This window comes from Lampetra fluviatilis, chromosome 30, assembly GCF_964198595.1.
Source record: "Lampetra fluviatilis chromosome 30, kcLamFluv1.1, whole genome shotgun sequence".
NCBI lineage: Eukaryota > Metazoa > Chordata > Hyperoartia > Petromyzontiformes > Petromyzontidae > Lampetra > Lampetra fluviatilis.
Window position 1 is genome coordinate 8,593,790 of NC_136304.1, and position 16,401 is coordinate 8,610,190.

The 16,401-nt window shown below is 44.9% G+C and overlaps 1 protein-coding gene across 5 annotated transcripts in view; it reads right to left on the minus strand.

Annotated features, from left to right (window-relative positions):
• Positions 1-16,401, minus strand: part of NEK9 (NIMA related kinase 9) — a 54,602-nt gene that overhangs the window by 10,815 nt on the left and 27,386 nt on the right. For all 5 annotated transcript variants that reach the window (XM_078870533.1, XM_078870530.1, XM_078870534.1 and 2 more), the window contains exons 8-17: positions 15,924-16,031; positions 14,108-14,172; positions 8,568-8,618; positions 7,209-7,395; positions 5,927-6,071; positions 4,527-4,727; positions 3,862-3,908; positions 3,112-3,273; positions 1,635-1,743; positions 515-676 (exon numbers count right to left, since the gene is read on the minus strand). In XM_078870533.1, the coding sequence (XP_078726659.1) occupies positions 515-676; positions 1,635-1,743; positions 3,112-3,273; positions 3,862-3,908; positions 4,527-4,727; positions 5,927-6,071; positions 7,209-7,395; positions 8,568-8,618; positions 14,108-14,172; positions 15,924-16,031 (1,237 nt within the window). The remainder of the gene's footprint in view (positions 1-514; positions 677-1,634; positions 1,744-3,111; positions 3,274-3,861; positions 3,909-4,526; positions 4,728-5,926; positions 6,072-7,208; positions 7,396-8,567; positions 8,619-14,107; positions 14,173-15,923; positions 16,032-16,401) is intronic.

The following is a 16,401-nucleotide window of genomic DNA, read 5'->3' on the forward strand; positions in this document are numbered from 1 at the left end:
TTAATCTTTGTACATTGGGAGACACCGTAAATAAAGTACTCAAAAGTCTGTCAATGAGCTACATTATAAATATTAAACAAGATGTGGCACAACACAAACACCTTCCTGCAGAACACATTAGAATTCCATCTGGCTCATTCAATAATCATATCAAACCCAAGGCTAATTTCATCGTAACCAATGGGTGGCACGGCGAGGCATTGGTTTGGGATTTCTGCGGCATAGATAGCCAGCTCTCAAGAGTGATTTTCATACGAGGGGGCAAAGGCGCTGGGCCACAACGTGGGAGGAAAATGTACAGGCGGTCCTCCCCCATTCAATCCTTGCACCAGGGGGCCCATACCGACGACATTCTGCCACTGGATTAGAGATTGGGAGTGCGTTTGGCCGACTTGCATGCTTCACCACCTAACAAACTGCCCTCTCCTGCCCCACTGCCAAGACCCCATATTTTCACTTCTTTGCTTTTCTGGCTTTTCCCCCGTTACAGCCCCGACTGGCCCGAAGGACCCACCTTCCGTGGCGGCAATTGTGAAGCCATCCCCGCAGGACACCATGGTGATGAGCTTGCCGACGAGGGGCCCCTTGTGCAGAACGATGCCCAGGTGCTTCTTGAAGTCGCCCGTGCCCAGCTGCCCGTGCTTGTTGTGCCCGAACGTAAGCAGACGTCCGCACACTGACGGGACAGCACACAACAGCAGCACGTCACACTGGCCACTTGAGGGCGCCACGCTAACACAGCAGCAACGGGCAGCGCCCACATTTTAACTTGTAATACTTGTTCCATCACAAAGACTCGGATGAAAGCCTCCCCCGAGCTGTTATTTCTCAATCAGTGGAGCGATAATGCCTGAATATATGACGACGATGGTTGTTTATCAGTGAATGTGCAAATAAACAATTCACTGCCATCAAAATGCTGCACAGTGTGGTGTGTGCACACGTATGGGTGCGCAGGCATTGTATTCTACAGGGTTTTGGTGGTACATGTTGTTAATGTCGTTTATTGTGAAATTTCGGTCACAGTTCCTATGATCACTCTTACATTGCTTTTATGGCTTTATTTTGGTGATTTCGAAAAGTTTTTTGGTTTGGCCATGTTTGTTTGTTGTAGTACGGAGTTAGAATGATGGCTTTAATCTAAGTTGTCGTTAATTCTAGATAAGTTGTCGTCGTTGTTGTTTGACTTGCATCCCACTGGGATTTTTGCACAGAGCGTTGGTGTACGGTGTTTTTTTCTGGAAGATTTTTTGCAGTTTTTTCCTGGATTTTTCTGTTTGCGCTTAATCACTTTAAGATGTTTTCTTGTTCATGTTTTCATTTTATTTTTGTTGCGGTTGCACCCGATTCAAGAGCCGAATGGCTCACAGGGCTATACCAAATAAATGAAACTGAAATTCGTATGGTTAAGGTGGGCTCATATTCATCACAACATTATTATTGGATAACGCCAAGGTGTGCGTGTTGGTGTGTTTGCCCCCTAAAAAAAAATGTATTCGTGAGTCCTATTCAGCTCCCTTTAGGGAAAAGTTTCCCTGCCCCTGATTGAGTAGGTAATGATTGCAGCTGGCACCTTTTCCTACTGCCATTACAAGAGCGGGTAAAATCATGCCAAGGCTGCTGTGCCCACACACCGTCAATAACGGCGCTGTGCGTCTTGCCGCCGGAGATGCTACGGATCTTGTAGATAGACAGCTGCTTCACCAGTGTTGGCATCAACTTCATTATCACCTCGTGGAAGACCTGTGGAGGCAGTGCAGTAATCTTGTCAAAATTAAACCTCGGCTGTCCAACAAGGTGACATAAAGCGGTTTAATGTTACATACCCCCACTTCACTTAACCAATTGGAAGTAATGCATTAGCACAAAGGGACACGTGATCACCTCAATAGTTCATTCTAGATTTGAAGCTTTCGTGACTGAAAGGATTCATATTCTTGGGGTTTTTCGGTAAAGTCACGTAGGTAAAAAAATTTAATTAAAATAAAAGTAAAATAAAAAATAAAATAAAAAAACACGTTTCGGAGGCAACACAAGCTTCCGTCTTCAGGTGGAACCGTCACAGCACGCTTGCTGTATCAAGTAAATGAGAAATTCCAAGAGATCCGACCCCGTATATATACTGGTTGAGGGGGGAGAAGCCTACGTGACTCAATAGTTCAGTTGGTCCAATGGCTCCCAATCCAGTCCCAGATCAATTTCAAGTTCACCGTCTCCTACTGTACTCCTCCAATCCACATTTTCTATCCTCCAGCAACCAAGGCTTTCTGTTGAAGGCCCTAGAACAACCCTTAGTCTCTGCAGAAGGTCGCTTACTCCCCTCTGCTGCCCCCATAATTTGGAACACCATTATTGCCAGCCATCTGTGTATCTCCCCCATTCCCATTCCCGCACCCTCTGATCAAGTGGATATGGCCTCCCAAAAACCCCCAAGACAAGCGCCACTCAGTGGTAGGTTGCAGCTTTTCCGCTGCTGCCTCCACTATCTGGAAATCCCTCCCCTTGTCATCTCCATTCCCCTGTTCAGGCCCAGACTCGAGGCCTTCCTCTTCGCCTTTGTCTATAATTGCCCTTTCTATCAATCCTGGTACCTTGATTGTCATTCTTGGCACAGAATGTTCTTTCCTCACATGATCCTGTCCTTAACCTCATCCTTCAATAAAAAACGAAATCCTCACAATCTTATCACACACACACACACGTCTTCCTTCCGAATGACGTCCACAATTTGGTGCTTTATAAATCTACACTGGGGTGGAGCAGTGGCACAGTGTTCAGAGCAATGTACCTGGATCCCACTGACCGGAACTTAATTCCCGGCCACAGTGAACGTCAGCAGCGACCAAATGATATCCAACTGGTCCTGGGTTGCCCATCTCCCTTGACGACAGATTCACTAACTCGCACCGACGAGTGTGGTAAAGTAGGGTCAATCAACCCCCAGGGGACTGACAGCGGTGCAGGCAAAACATTCATGCACCCGGTTGATGGACAATCGTACTAAAGCTACATGGCACTGCAATGTAATCGTGTTATAGATATAATGCTGCGAAGCTCCCGAGGAAACGCCCATGGGGACGTGCGGAGCCCGCGCGGCGCCGACCAACTCACGGAGGTCTCACGGTTGCGTAGGCCCGACGTGCACTGGTTGAGGCCCAGCTTGTTAAACTCGTTGTTGCCGCACGCCAACACCTTGCCCTGCGCCGTCAGGAAGAACGTGCCATCCGTGCCGCAGCACACCTCCGTGATCTTCCACCGGTTCGACAGGGGCACCTGCCAAGGAAGCACAAGCACGTTGAATAGGAGGCGAGGATTTTGCTCACAGATGTAGACAATTGAGAATTTATACTGGTAGGAACCTCCTGGTTACACCAGCCCACAGGGGATCATTGTGTCCGTCCGTCGTGCAGGGAGGGGCTGGGTGGGGAGGGTGGGGAGGGTGGGGCGAGGCTGGGTGGGGAGGGGCTGGTCACCCGTGGTGCCCTTATAAAACTCAACGTTTAACCTACTCACGCCGGCTTGTACCCGCCCTCACTGTCGGGCATATTTGCGGAATACACAACGCCGCCGTTGACCCTTGCCATTGACCGAGCAACCCAACGTTCATACCAGCTCCCACCGCAGGAATGTATTTCCATCTTACTCATATCATTACCCTAACGAAGCGGTTCTCAAACCGTGAGGGTGCATACCCCTAAAAGCATTTCAGGGAGAAACAGGATGCAAATCGATACTGTGCAGAAGAAATGTAATGCTAGTGGAGGAACATTAGCACCATGTTGCGGTGAAAATATTTTTTGTTGCAATGAATTGCTAAATAATTACAAGCCTATTCAAATCACCATATCAGCATGGACTTACTCGTTTAGGGTAGAACTCCGTGGCATCAGTCTCCAATCCCAATCGGCCTAAAACAGAAGGAAATCAAACGGATCTGCGGTGAGACAGCTCACGCCATAGCTCACGCCACAGAGCTCACGCCACACAGCTCTCACGCCACAGAGCTCACGCCACACAGCTCTCACGCCACAGAGCTCACGCCACAAGCGTCTGCTCACCGGGGTAAGAAGACCCTGAGGGCGGTTGTACAAAACAATTGGCTACATTTCCCCCAAGTAGTTTCCCATTCCGTTGTCGTCTTTTTACCAAACTTCATCCCGAACTGCGTTATCAGTGTCATGACATAAGATGTATAATCCATACAGATCTCCCAGAGAGCAGTGCAAACCTTCGTTTTAGAGAATAGCTCTGATATCAGAAACAGATAGAGCGACCTCTGAGCTCCCTTCACGTGATGTCTGGTCCACAAAGTAAGGGGCAACACTTTCCCACCCGCCCTGCCACAGGGAGTAATGTTTGGTCACATGACGTACAAACAAAACATACAATTCTCAGGAGCTAGAATTATGCCAAATTAAGCACGGTCAAAATGTAACACAATGGTTTTTTCTCATGTACCGTCGTTGGCTGCCAAACTCAAACTAAAGGCTGCCGACGCTCTTCACCACGGCTGGGCGAAGCCTCACCGTACTCGCCGCAGCCCCACGCATAAACAGCGCTCGACCGCGTGAGCGCCATGACGTGGCAGTCTCCACACGAGATCTGCGTCACAGGGTTGATGTTGAAGAACTGCACGGGCATCGGCTCCAGCACCTCCACACCCAGCTCCCCATTGCAGCCCATGCAGCCGTAGTAGTCGGAGCCGAAGCTGAACACTTCACCCTGCTCTGTACGACAAACACAAGACATACACACACGACAAATCCTGTTTATAACAATACACACTGGTAGGGTGAGTGCTGTTAAGCGAGCGCCTATTAATAAGTACGGCATGGCAAATGACACATTCCAAAATAAACACACAGACACAAAGACCTCCTGCAAAATAATACAGACTGTCGTGGGAAACGCTGACCCGCTGATGTTAGCCATGGCCAGGATTCAAACCAACGTCGCCGGGTTCTTAGCGCAATAAGCTAACCATTACACACACACACAAACACAGGTGACTACGTGAAAAGCAGCTTCCTAACCGCTACACATGCACGTGCACATGCATGCACACAAGAGCCAGTGACATTCTTGCAGACAAGCGTGGCACTGACTGCGAGTAGCACATTCACGAACGATTTATTTTCATCTTCAGACACTGACTTTGTAATTACATTTACCAGCGTAGCGAACATGTGAGCACCACATTAAGTTGCTGGGTTTACATCTTTTGTTGAGATTTACTTCACATCATTTGTGTTTAACCAAAATCAAGTGTATTTGGATCAGAATATATTGTATTAGACTACAGTAAGTGAACACAATCACCAACATTACATTCAAATAGAATATTTAATTTAGTAGTAATTTATTTCACTTCTAATTGTCTAACTAGTGGGTAATATAGGCTACGCTTATTGCACCCAACTATTCTCGTGCTGTCCAACAGTCGAGCAATCGAACCGGTAACCAGTCGAGTAATCAAAATTGAGAGAGCCCTCATTTAAGGTGGAAGAGGAGTTCCTGAAAAGTGCTGTGTTGAGCGAAAAACACAATACGCAAAAACAATTTTCCAATAAATAATGTAACGATAAAAGTTTGGCAAGATACGATTTAGGCACACGATGTACAAACACACAGTAAAGATGGCGGGACGAATAACCGAGGGTACGCCGCAACGTTACTGTATCATTGCGTACGTTACAGTACCGCTTAGTCACGCAGCTCAAGAAAGAAGCTCGTCGTCGACCGCTCAGAAACGGCATTATAACGGTGCACGTTCCACATTGCGCGAAGTGTTACCCCTCACGGTAGAACCGCGTTACAGTGAAAACGTGTTTTGCGAACACGCGTTAAGCAAAGACTTACCACATTTCATTCATCAGTGGCATCAGCTCCATATGCAAGTGTTTTCAAGAGGGCAAGAGAGCAGTACCTGTGAGACAGACAGTGAACTCATCCCCGCAGGCCACCTGTCGCACAGCGAGGCCCAACAGCTTGTCTACGCGCTTGGGCTGCCGGTACGATGCCTTGTCCTTGTGTCCCAGCTGCCCCACCATCTTGGTGCCGCCCTGCACATTCTGCAAAGGGCGAATGACCCAAAACAAATTATAAACAAATGATTCGCTGCCCTCTTTGGCTTTTCACAACTCGTCCCGTGGTCACGCAAGCCCTGTGCGCAAGCTCCGCTGCAGCTCTTGTTTTTACATTTTATCCGAATTGTACTATCAGCGTACATATTACAAGATGAAAGATCCATTAGGATCTCACCAAGATATACAAACACCCCAAGGTAGAGAATGGCCCATAGAAGGGAATATTACAGAGCTAGATCTGAGATCCCTTCAAGTGCAGCCAAATAAACATTCTGACGGAGCTCTGTTCCATACAAAAATGTGTCCTTCACATATCCATCTCTCCACGTAAATAGAAAAGTATTTCTTTCACAACCAATCAGCTGCACGGATTCATGGGAGAGCATCATTTCAGCAGCATTGTTTCAAAACAAGTAAACTCTGGATCGGCTTCAACATAGAGTCTCATCAGCAGTTATGTTTGCTTCAATCAACGCTGGTGAACTGCCACCAGCGTAAGAAGCAAGTACCCTCCCCTTAGAATATGGGGTCCCAGTTCCAGGATGAAGCACTTTCCCACCTGCTCTGCCTTTGGGGAGTAATTTTTGGCACTATCAGTCAAACCACTTTTTTCTCAGACCAGGATATTAGACAAATTAATAACTAAACTAAATGTAATACAAAAAATTTGCAATAATTGGCAACCAGGCTGAGACTATCACTTTACTACACTTGAGAATCTGATTTAATCATATATACAACTCCACAGGAAAACACACACACACTCCACAGGAACACACACACACCACTCGAAAGATAACCCCCCCCCCCCCCCCATATAGCCTTAATCGACTGTTGGAGCAAGTGGTTTTAGAGTATCTATGAAGGTCGGCACAGCACACGACACGGTGGCGGGTTGCCAGCACCACACCCGGCCACCTTTGTATCGCTGCACGAGCTAAAGGAGGCCCAGGTCTAGTCCAGATAATTGTCACCGATGTTTGGCCATGAGCGGGAATCGAATATTGGATCGCCGCGTTTGTAGCAGTGCCCAAACTACGACACTATCATTCCCCACAAAGACAAACACCACGCCACACACCACCACCACTGCATATGGAGGAGAGGCAGTGACAGACATACCGCCCAGGTGTACAGCTCCTTCTCAACGGTGACGGCTGCGAAGTGGGTGTTGCTGGCGCACACCCGCAGTGCGCTGTACCCGCCACGAAACTGGTCCAGCATCTGCGGCGTGCGCTTGCCACCGCCCCAGTAGTAGACATCGCTCGACCGAGCAGTCACCACCGGCACCGCCTCCGCATTATCGCTCCTGGCTCACGCACTCCGGCTCGTTAGCGCGCGCACCTCCACGCATCCCGTGCCCATGGGGCCCTCGCAAAGTGCTAATGCTACCTGCACCACCCGTGCTGGGTGGCTAGTTTACACTACCCGGCTTGCACTCAGAAGAGCAATGACGTGGACACACGGGGCCACCCCTCACCCCGTGTAGGGATTTTTTTTTCCGCGTCTTAGCAAATGCCAGTGATGGTAGCCTGTCCTAGTATGGCATGTAATCACATGCATTAATTTTAGAAGCATTAATGAGTTAAATTTGACATGTAGGCTTTAGCAAACAATATCACCCATACTGCTTTTTTTGGGTTAGATCGCGTAAATATATACGTGCCGTTAAACCCGCCACCACCCGACACAGCCAATTGATAAGGTTTGTCACGTAAACAGAACATGCCAATTTCTAACTAGTACAGCACACCGGTGTGTTGGAGAACCAAGCCACGGGTTTAACGACACATTTATATATGTAAGTGATCTAACCCAAAAAAAACTGTATTATGGCATTAAATTTGGGCAATCAATTTAATGGATAAAAATTAAGTATGGTTAACAATTCTTGTTCAGGATTTATTGGGCACTGCCCCTACCACGCCCCGCCCTTGGACTCATTTTTTATTTTGCCCTAGGTCACTCGTCCCAGCAATTGGGCCAAATCACCTCATCCACCCAGCACAGTTCATTCCATATTCCACTTACAATGGCCCACCATGTGACACGAGCCCTATTTAGAAGTAATTTAATAGACAGGCATAACCCAACACGTCCCACGACTTAATTAATATGTAGTGTAGATGTGCTTAGAATATAGTGTATTCATCTCACCTAATGCAGCAATGTTAAATACAGTTGCCATTGCATAGCGTGCTCTTTCGTGACACAAATTTATGTTTATGTAAAGGGCAGAGAATTATACCACGAGGAATATTCAGCTGTTGAATGCAGCGATTGCTGACGATTTATGCTCCAATACCATTTGAATGCGTCACGTTAACGCCTCATTCTTCACCGATGAAAAGGAATGCAAGCGATTCACGTTAAGCTCATTTAAAACATGAGCGCGTATCTATCCGTACCAATTTTTTTTTTAGAAGTGTAATTAGTGTGCGTTTACACTCAAGTGGATTTGTGTCGACATTTGATAATTACCTTATGCGTCTTGCAGGCTCGTTTAGCCGCCAAACATTTTTCTCCATTTCCCTGGTGGTGGAACGGGCAAGGGAGTTGGGCATCAGGCATCGATGAAAAACAACAACAGCTACAACCTCACCATATCCAGACCATCGGGTAATTTCTTAAGCGATAAGTTTTACTTAAATTAATTTATTTAGCAATACATCTTTTTGAAAGTCAGTGTATGTGCACAGCGCCGTATTAATAAAGCAAGAGGTTTAGAGAATTAGAACAAGAGTGTTAGATGGTTAAGTGTGGCTTGGCGGGGACTTCAGCATTGTTAGAAATGAACATGAAAAAAGTCATAATACTTTCTAAAAGTTGTATAGGCCAAATTATGTATAAGAACATTAAATAATTTACAGCCATTTGTCAATCCAATTTTGGATAGCCTCCCCACAACGTATTGGTCATGGGGGTTGTTTTGGCCATACGTCGCCAAGCTGGTCAGTACCAGTTGGAGATTGGGGTAACGGAGGGGGGGGGGGCCGAGGTGGTTGATGGGACACAGGCCCAGCTCTGAATATCACTCGCCAATGATGTTAGTCATGGCCAGGAATAGAATTTTAGTCGCCAAGTTCATAGCGCAGTGCCCTAAGCACTGCTCCTCCACGCCACCCACTATGATCTATATAGCAGCGGTTCCCAACATGTGGTCCGTCAGCCTGGGGGAAGTGGTCCACGGAACGGAGGGATACAATTACTTTCATTGCATGTCAATCCGAGAATATTTTAAGTGCTCATAGGTGATCCACAGATCGAGAAACGTTGGGAACCATCGATCGACACACAAAGTAATCTAAAGAGAAGCAAAGTTCTTGCCATCAAAACAACACTAAACCCCAGGCCAAGCCAACAATACCATGGTGTAATACTACCGGACTCGCAGGCAGAGAAACTACGCCAAGGTTCCAGCAGCCAAGCCAGCCCAGAGACAGGCCAGTGCAGGTAGGCAGATGAAAGCAAGGAGAGGCAAACAAGCCGAGGGGACAGCATGCAAGCCGGCAGCAGGAGAGGGCCGTGTCAGAGTTGGCCTGAGGGGAGGAACAAGCACAGCCGTCCCCTTGAGCTGTGCACAGCACTCGCCAGCCGCCTCACCGACAACAGACGGCCGCCGCCAGTTGGGTTACGTTCAAATTCGTAGGGTTGCCGCAATATTGGCGTTTCACGATGACGATTATCGACAATATCAGTTTCCTGTAACTTCGCAATTGTATTTAGCACGTTTATTGTATTGTTTTGTGCGTCGCTGCACTTCTGGTATGAATACAGGATTTTAAAGTTACTCAACTGCAGTTCACGGAATGCAAGCCTGCCAAAAGTCTCTTAATTTTCGTTGCCAGATTACAATCTGAATTGCTTCTAATATACATACCGTTAGTTTAACACGTAGGCTTTCGCGACCAATATTATTCATAATAAACGTTTTTGGGTTAGATCGCGTTATTTAGAAATGTGTCGTAATCCTCCACCACCCGACATGGCCAATCAGTAAATACTGTTAATTAAATGTTCACATATTACTGCTATGCCATGGATAACAGCACTCCAATGGAAAACACCGTTAATTTATAACTTTAATTTATTGCGTTATTTTAAATCGGGGAATAACATTTAAAATAAATAAAATCAATCATAAATGACAATAAAAATGAATCGGTACGACAGGCAATATAATAGCGGACCGTGTATTGTACGATATATATTGTAGTTTCACCGAATCACGACAAACCCAAGTAATTAATGTCCGAAAGTAGAATTGTGAGCACAAAGCCAAACGCAGATGAGTGGACTGGCTAAAAATCCCTCTACAGATCCCTCCTGAAAATAGTCTTCAGTAAATTGCTTTAAAACTGCCCTGTATACAGAGTGGGAGTTAGTATACAAGCATTTTGAAAGTTGTTTAATAACAGACGGAACATTATCCCAATGTAAAAAGAAAGTAAACTCGATCAAGCATTGGAAGACAAGCAGGGCATTTCTCTCGTATGATGCTACCTTTCTAAAGCAACCACCTCATTAAATATTAAAAGTATTTGTCGTGTTAACCACAACATGAATTTCCAAAGAAATACGAATTTCATTGGATTACACTTCACAAAGGGAACAAAGGCAGTTATGTAACAGACTAGCAGGAAGTACCCGGCTTTGCCCAGGGAAAAATACATATTATTTCAAACTTGTCTTCTCTTAAAAAACATAACATATGCATACACAAATACTAAGCTATTATAAAAGCCCGGCATTCTGTTTGTCTGTCCCTTTGTCCATTAGGAAAATTATAAGGGCCTTACAGAAGGCCTGAATCAAAACGTTATAGAAAGTGGGGGGGTAAACAGTTGATCTAAAAGGTTTCCAAAAATTCGCGACCATCTCCCCCCTCCAAAATGTTTTTACCCCCCCTCACCCAATTTTTATTTTGTAGGCATATAAACCTACACACCCTACATACAATACAGCAGTATCGACAGACTCTACAGTAGCATCTACCTACTCTACAGTAGATATATAGTAGATACTACTATAGAGGGGCAACCGCGAGTTGGCGTTCCGCGCATGTGCAGACACGTGCTTTGCCACGCTCAAAGTTATAATTATGATCAGCGTACATTGTTACAAAGTGTGATTTTCTTAGTTTAGATTGGACCAAGGGCAAAAACAAACAGCAAGTGTTCATCCGGGGGCTTAGTTTGTTGTATGTGTGTACTTTGTTAAAACGGAAACAAAATAGTTTACCACACGTAGGCTTTCGCGACCAATATTATTCATAATAAAGGTTTTTTTGGGTTAGATCGCGTTATTTATGTGTCGTAACCCTTCCACCACCTGACACGGCCAAACAGTAAAAATGTGTCACGTTTACAAAAGACAAATCTTTAATAAATAACGCGATCTAACCCAAAAAACCTTTATTATGGAGTAAACAAAATAGTTTGTCAGTTAAAAGCGTTAGAAGGACATGCATACACAGAGATAGACACCCAAAAAAATACTTTTATAGGCAAGATAAGCACAATGTAGTCAGAGTACTCAACCCTTCCCTAGTCAGCTCATAGTTAATGCATCATATGTTCCAATCCAGATCATGAAGGAATTGTGAATAATATTGCTTTTTGGGAAGATTCTTTTTTTAGAAAACATGGTATGAACACTCATCAAAATTACCATAGGGGTTTATTCGTCACATTACATTTCTTTTACCACTGTTCATTATCAAGCATTACTCAACAGCAAGCCATGTACTATCAGTGCTAAGGGACTGTGGCTTCACTGCAAAGAAAATATAATCTATGAAATGCACTGCGATGCTAATTATAGTACTTCTCCAAAATTTTTAAGTCAGTGGTTTCATGCTTAAATGCACATGGGGCAATGTTGATTTTGTTGTTTTTGTTGACAACCCCAAGCCCAAAGAGTGTAATTCCACATTTCTGTGGTGGTGACTCATTCGTAGCAAAAAAGCCACAGTTGACTCTCCACAAAATGCGACAAATGTATCCAATCCACACCCCCTGAACGGAAATACAAATTTAATTTGTGAACCACTCAAAAATCGGTGCACCACACACAAGATGGTGGGAGCCAGGTGGGTCGGTCCACGCTCAATGGTTTCGGGCGAGCATGTACACTGTTACATTGCTTATGGCTTTATTTTGGCGATTTCAAAAAGTTTTTTGGTTTGGCCATGTTTTTTGTTGTAGTACTGAGTTAGAATGATGGCTTTAATCTAAGTTGTCTTGTGGTTGTTGTTTGACTTGCATCCCACTGGGATTTTTGCACAGCGTTGGTGTACGGTCCTTTTTTTCCTGGAAGACTTTGCAGTTTTTTCCTGGATTTTTCTGTTTGCGCATAGTCACTTTAAGATGTTTTCATGTGTTCATGTTTTTTGTTTGTTGCGGTTGCACCAGATTCAAGAGCCGAATGGCTCCCAGGGCTTTACCAAATAAATCAAACAGAAATTAAACTGAAACTAAACGTAGCCATCTTCTTGGTTTTTTCGGTAAAGTCACGTGGAAGGGAAATAATAAAATAATAAAAATAAAACATAATAAAATAATTCTCACGACGTTTCGGCCACAACGCAAGCAGCCGTCCTCAGGTGAAGAACAGGTCTGTCGAGGCTTGCGTTGAGGACGGCTGCTTGCGTTGTGGCCGAAACGTCGTGAGAATTATTTTATTAGGTTTTATTTTTATTATTTTATTATTTCCCTTCTACGTGACTTTACTGAAAGAACCAAGAAGATGAATCCCTGCAGTCACGAAAGCTTTACATCGAAATTGAACGTAGCCAGTTCTCCTCCTCAGCACCGAACCTCCTGATGCCAGTTACAAAATATTTAAACCAGTTTTGCCATCCCTATAAATAGGGGGGGGGGTAGCAGGGAGGATTCAGTGACGTAGTGGTTCAAGCACTTCGCTATGAATGTAGCAACCTAAGTTCCATTCCTGGACATGACTAACACCAGTGGCAAGTGATATCCCAACTGGCCCTGGACTCTGACCCTTTTCACCAAGCCAGCTGACCAGTGTGGTGAAATATGGTCGAACAGCTTCCCATAACGAACACAACATGGGGATGCCTTCATTAAGAAGTAGAATGACAACATTGTTATATCAAGCTAATCATTATTCTTAACCCGCTTTATATAACGTTTCCTCATCATCAGCCATGGTGAATCCAATGCCGTATAAACTCCTCTCCAAGCCACCTCCACAATCCTGCAATGGAGCAATTCACCTAACCATTCATAGGTCTCAATGTAAATGCTTACCCCGAGCTCTCAATACTCTGATGGTGCGTTGTCTTTGAGTTGTGCGCCTTTTGGCGTCATCTGGTCCAACACCATGTAAGAATGGGCTCCAAGAAAAGCTGTCTCGGGTGTGGACCAATCAATTTCAAGGACAGTGCATACATTATCAGAGTTGTGTTTTTGTTTGCATTTTGACCGCAAGTGTTGTGGTTAATGCAAACATAATCCCTTGTAAAAAAGGTGTCAGTTATGTTGCCAGATAAAAGGGTAAAAACCTTTTACAACATTCATATATGATCGGATTTCATTGCTCCACTTCCTCAGATGCATTTCATTGCTTAGCTACCACTATTATTCTTGACCATCGTCCGTCTATGATAAAGTAATGTCTCCAACCCAAGTCTGCTACCTGTACTGTATGTATATAATATCATTAAGCTGCATACGATCTGTAACATTTTAACATGCCAAAGCTAAGGGACTGTTATAGCCCACTGCACACACACTTAACATGCTCTTTGGTTCTTTCAGTAAAGTCACGTAGGTATAAATTAAAATAAATGAAATCACGACGTTTCGGGCGCAACACCAGCAGTTGTTTCTTGCCGTGGTTGTCCCACCAAACGTCGTGATTCGTTTTATTTTATTTCCAACTATGTGACTTTACCGAAAGAACCAAAGAGTATGGGTCCCTGCAGTCACGAAAACTTCAAATCTACGCTTAACATGGTGCCATGTGGGAATGTTTTCCGATGATGTTCAGACCTCCTACGCGTCTTGATGGGCGACATCTCCAGCAGATCCTCAGCCGTAGGCCTCTGCTCCGCGTCCTATGGAACACGACACAGCCACTGCTGTCATGACAAGGTGGCGACATATCCGGGCGGCCAACGTTTGCACTTCTCGCAGGGGGTTCACACGGTACGAGTCCAGTAGGCCGCCCTCATTAATACTGCCAGTGTATTGACCACACACAACAAACACACACCAGTCTGCTTCGCAGTGGATGCAAAAAATCCGGTGATGTCATTCGAAAAGAGTGTGCCATTGTGTGCCTGCATCTTTGTCCAAATTTAGAAATTTTTTACATTTACCAGCAAAATACTCATTGGGATTGCACATAGCAGCGACATCACCCCCTAAAGCAAAACTAACGAAAACCGTTCCATAATTTTGAGTTCGGCTCAATGATCTGTTCACAAGATGCTCCGCGACACGTCGTAGCCAAACTAATGAAACTGTGACATGGACAAGCGTTTAACACGCCAATTACTTTTGTTCCGGCTCACACACCAGTGAGTTGCAGGACTCTCAACCAAATTTACAGGAAAAAAAAATCTAGGAAGTAATTTTGACTTCCAGATTCCTGGATTTTCCCCAAAGATACTTGAATCAATCTCAAGTGAACTGTCAATTGTAAGTGCTAGATTTGGCTGCGCGAATTTGCTTTCAAACTCATCGTTGAGCTAAAACAATAAAAATTGGTGCATTAAAATTGTTTCATACACGTTTGGCTATGACAGGTGGAGGCTGGGTCTTATGACAGAAATTTGGCCTGATTACTACAATGCACAACCCAAAAATCGTTTACAGTCGTTTCACAGTAGGGGGCCAAGAAAAAATGTGTTACGCTTACTGAAAACGAGTCGTTAAACAGTATTGTGCTATAAATAAAGCCAAGAAAAGGGATTTTTTTTTTACCACAGCCATCAGAACCCTCAAGCAATGAGGCGCAGTCAGATTAACCGGCATGTGACTTCAATGCCAATGCCCGTCTTATGTCCAGGTGCTGGTGTGCTTATTATGGATAATGGAAAAAAAAAGTGTTGAGTGAGAGAGCATGAATACAAGCAAACATTTATGAGAGGTCGTATGGGAAAATTTGCAAAAGGTAAACTGCAAGAGAAAAGGGGGAAAACGGAGGAGATGAAGCGGCTGTTGCGACAACTTGTACATTTGGACTAAGGGAGTCCCCCCCCCATGAGTTATCTGATTGTGGAAAATGGTTAAGAGCACCAGTCACCGGCACCAACTGTGAATTTAAAAGGTGGTGTAAAACACGGACGTACACACAAGAGTGCAGATGCCGAATCAATATCTACTCAGGTGGCGAGCACAATTCTAAAATATTTGGAAGGCGTTGTCGTTAAGCCCACACTGGACGATGAGAAACCGTAGCCACACTTGAGCCTCGTGCGCTGCTCACGGTTCCACAGCAGCTGTCTCAACAGCGAGCTCTTATTTCCAGTAAGACCAAATTTACCCAAATATGTCACACACTAAAATATTAAAACACTACTGACACTAACAAATATCCCAAAACAATTCTTACAATTGTGAATGCAGAAGACAGTACTTTACTGGGACTGTCTGGCACGATACATTTCCATGCAGTGAAGAGACAGCCGGACAAGTCAGCATGGCTTTGCACGCCGTTACATTCGAGCTTTGAAAATGGGATTTTTATTATATGCAAGACATGAAACATTTGCCCGTTGTATTGCAGACACATGGTGCAAATGATCCCAGGGCTGAAGACGAGAGTGGGCAGGGAGCATGGTGTCCCACAGACATCACAGACCTGTTGCAGACACTTCTGTACAACTTCCTTGATCTCCTTCGAGTACTGGTCATCGATTTCCACCTGCTTCTTGCCGTGAATGATCTCATAGCACAGCTTCAGCGGGTTCTAAAAACGGAAAGAATGTCCACATTTCATACCTTTACAGCACAATTTTCCTTAGGTTTCACACCCATACATCATTAAAAATTACATAACTTTTTCAAACAACTGCTGGATGAAGGCCTCCCCATGCCATGTCAGAATCGGTTCAGATATCGCTCACCACTGACAGTAGCCGTGGCTGGGTAATGAACTCCGCGTCGCCAGGGTCATAGCATAACAACAAACAATACCACCACTCCACAGATACCAGGTAATAAGTGTTAACACACACACATTACAATGATACCCTATTTTAACCACCTCTTGGCTACCATGTTGCCCTAAGCCTTCAAACACATGGCATTGCAAGGCGCTCACTCAACCAAGTATGAAC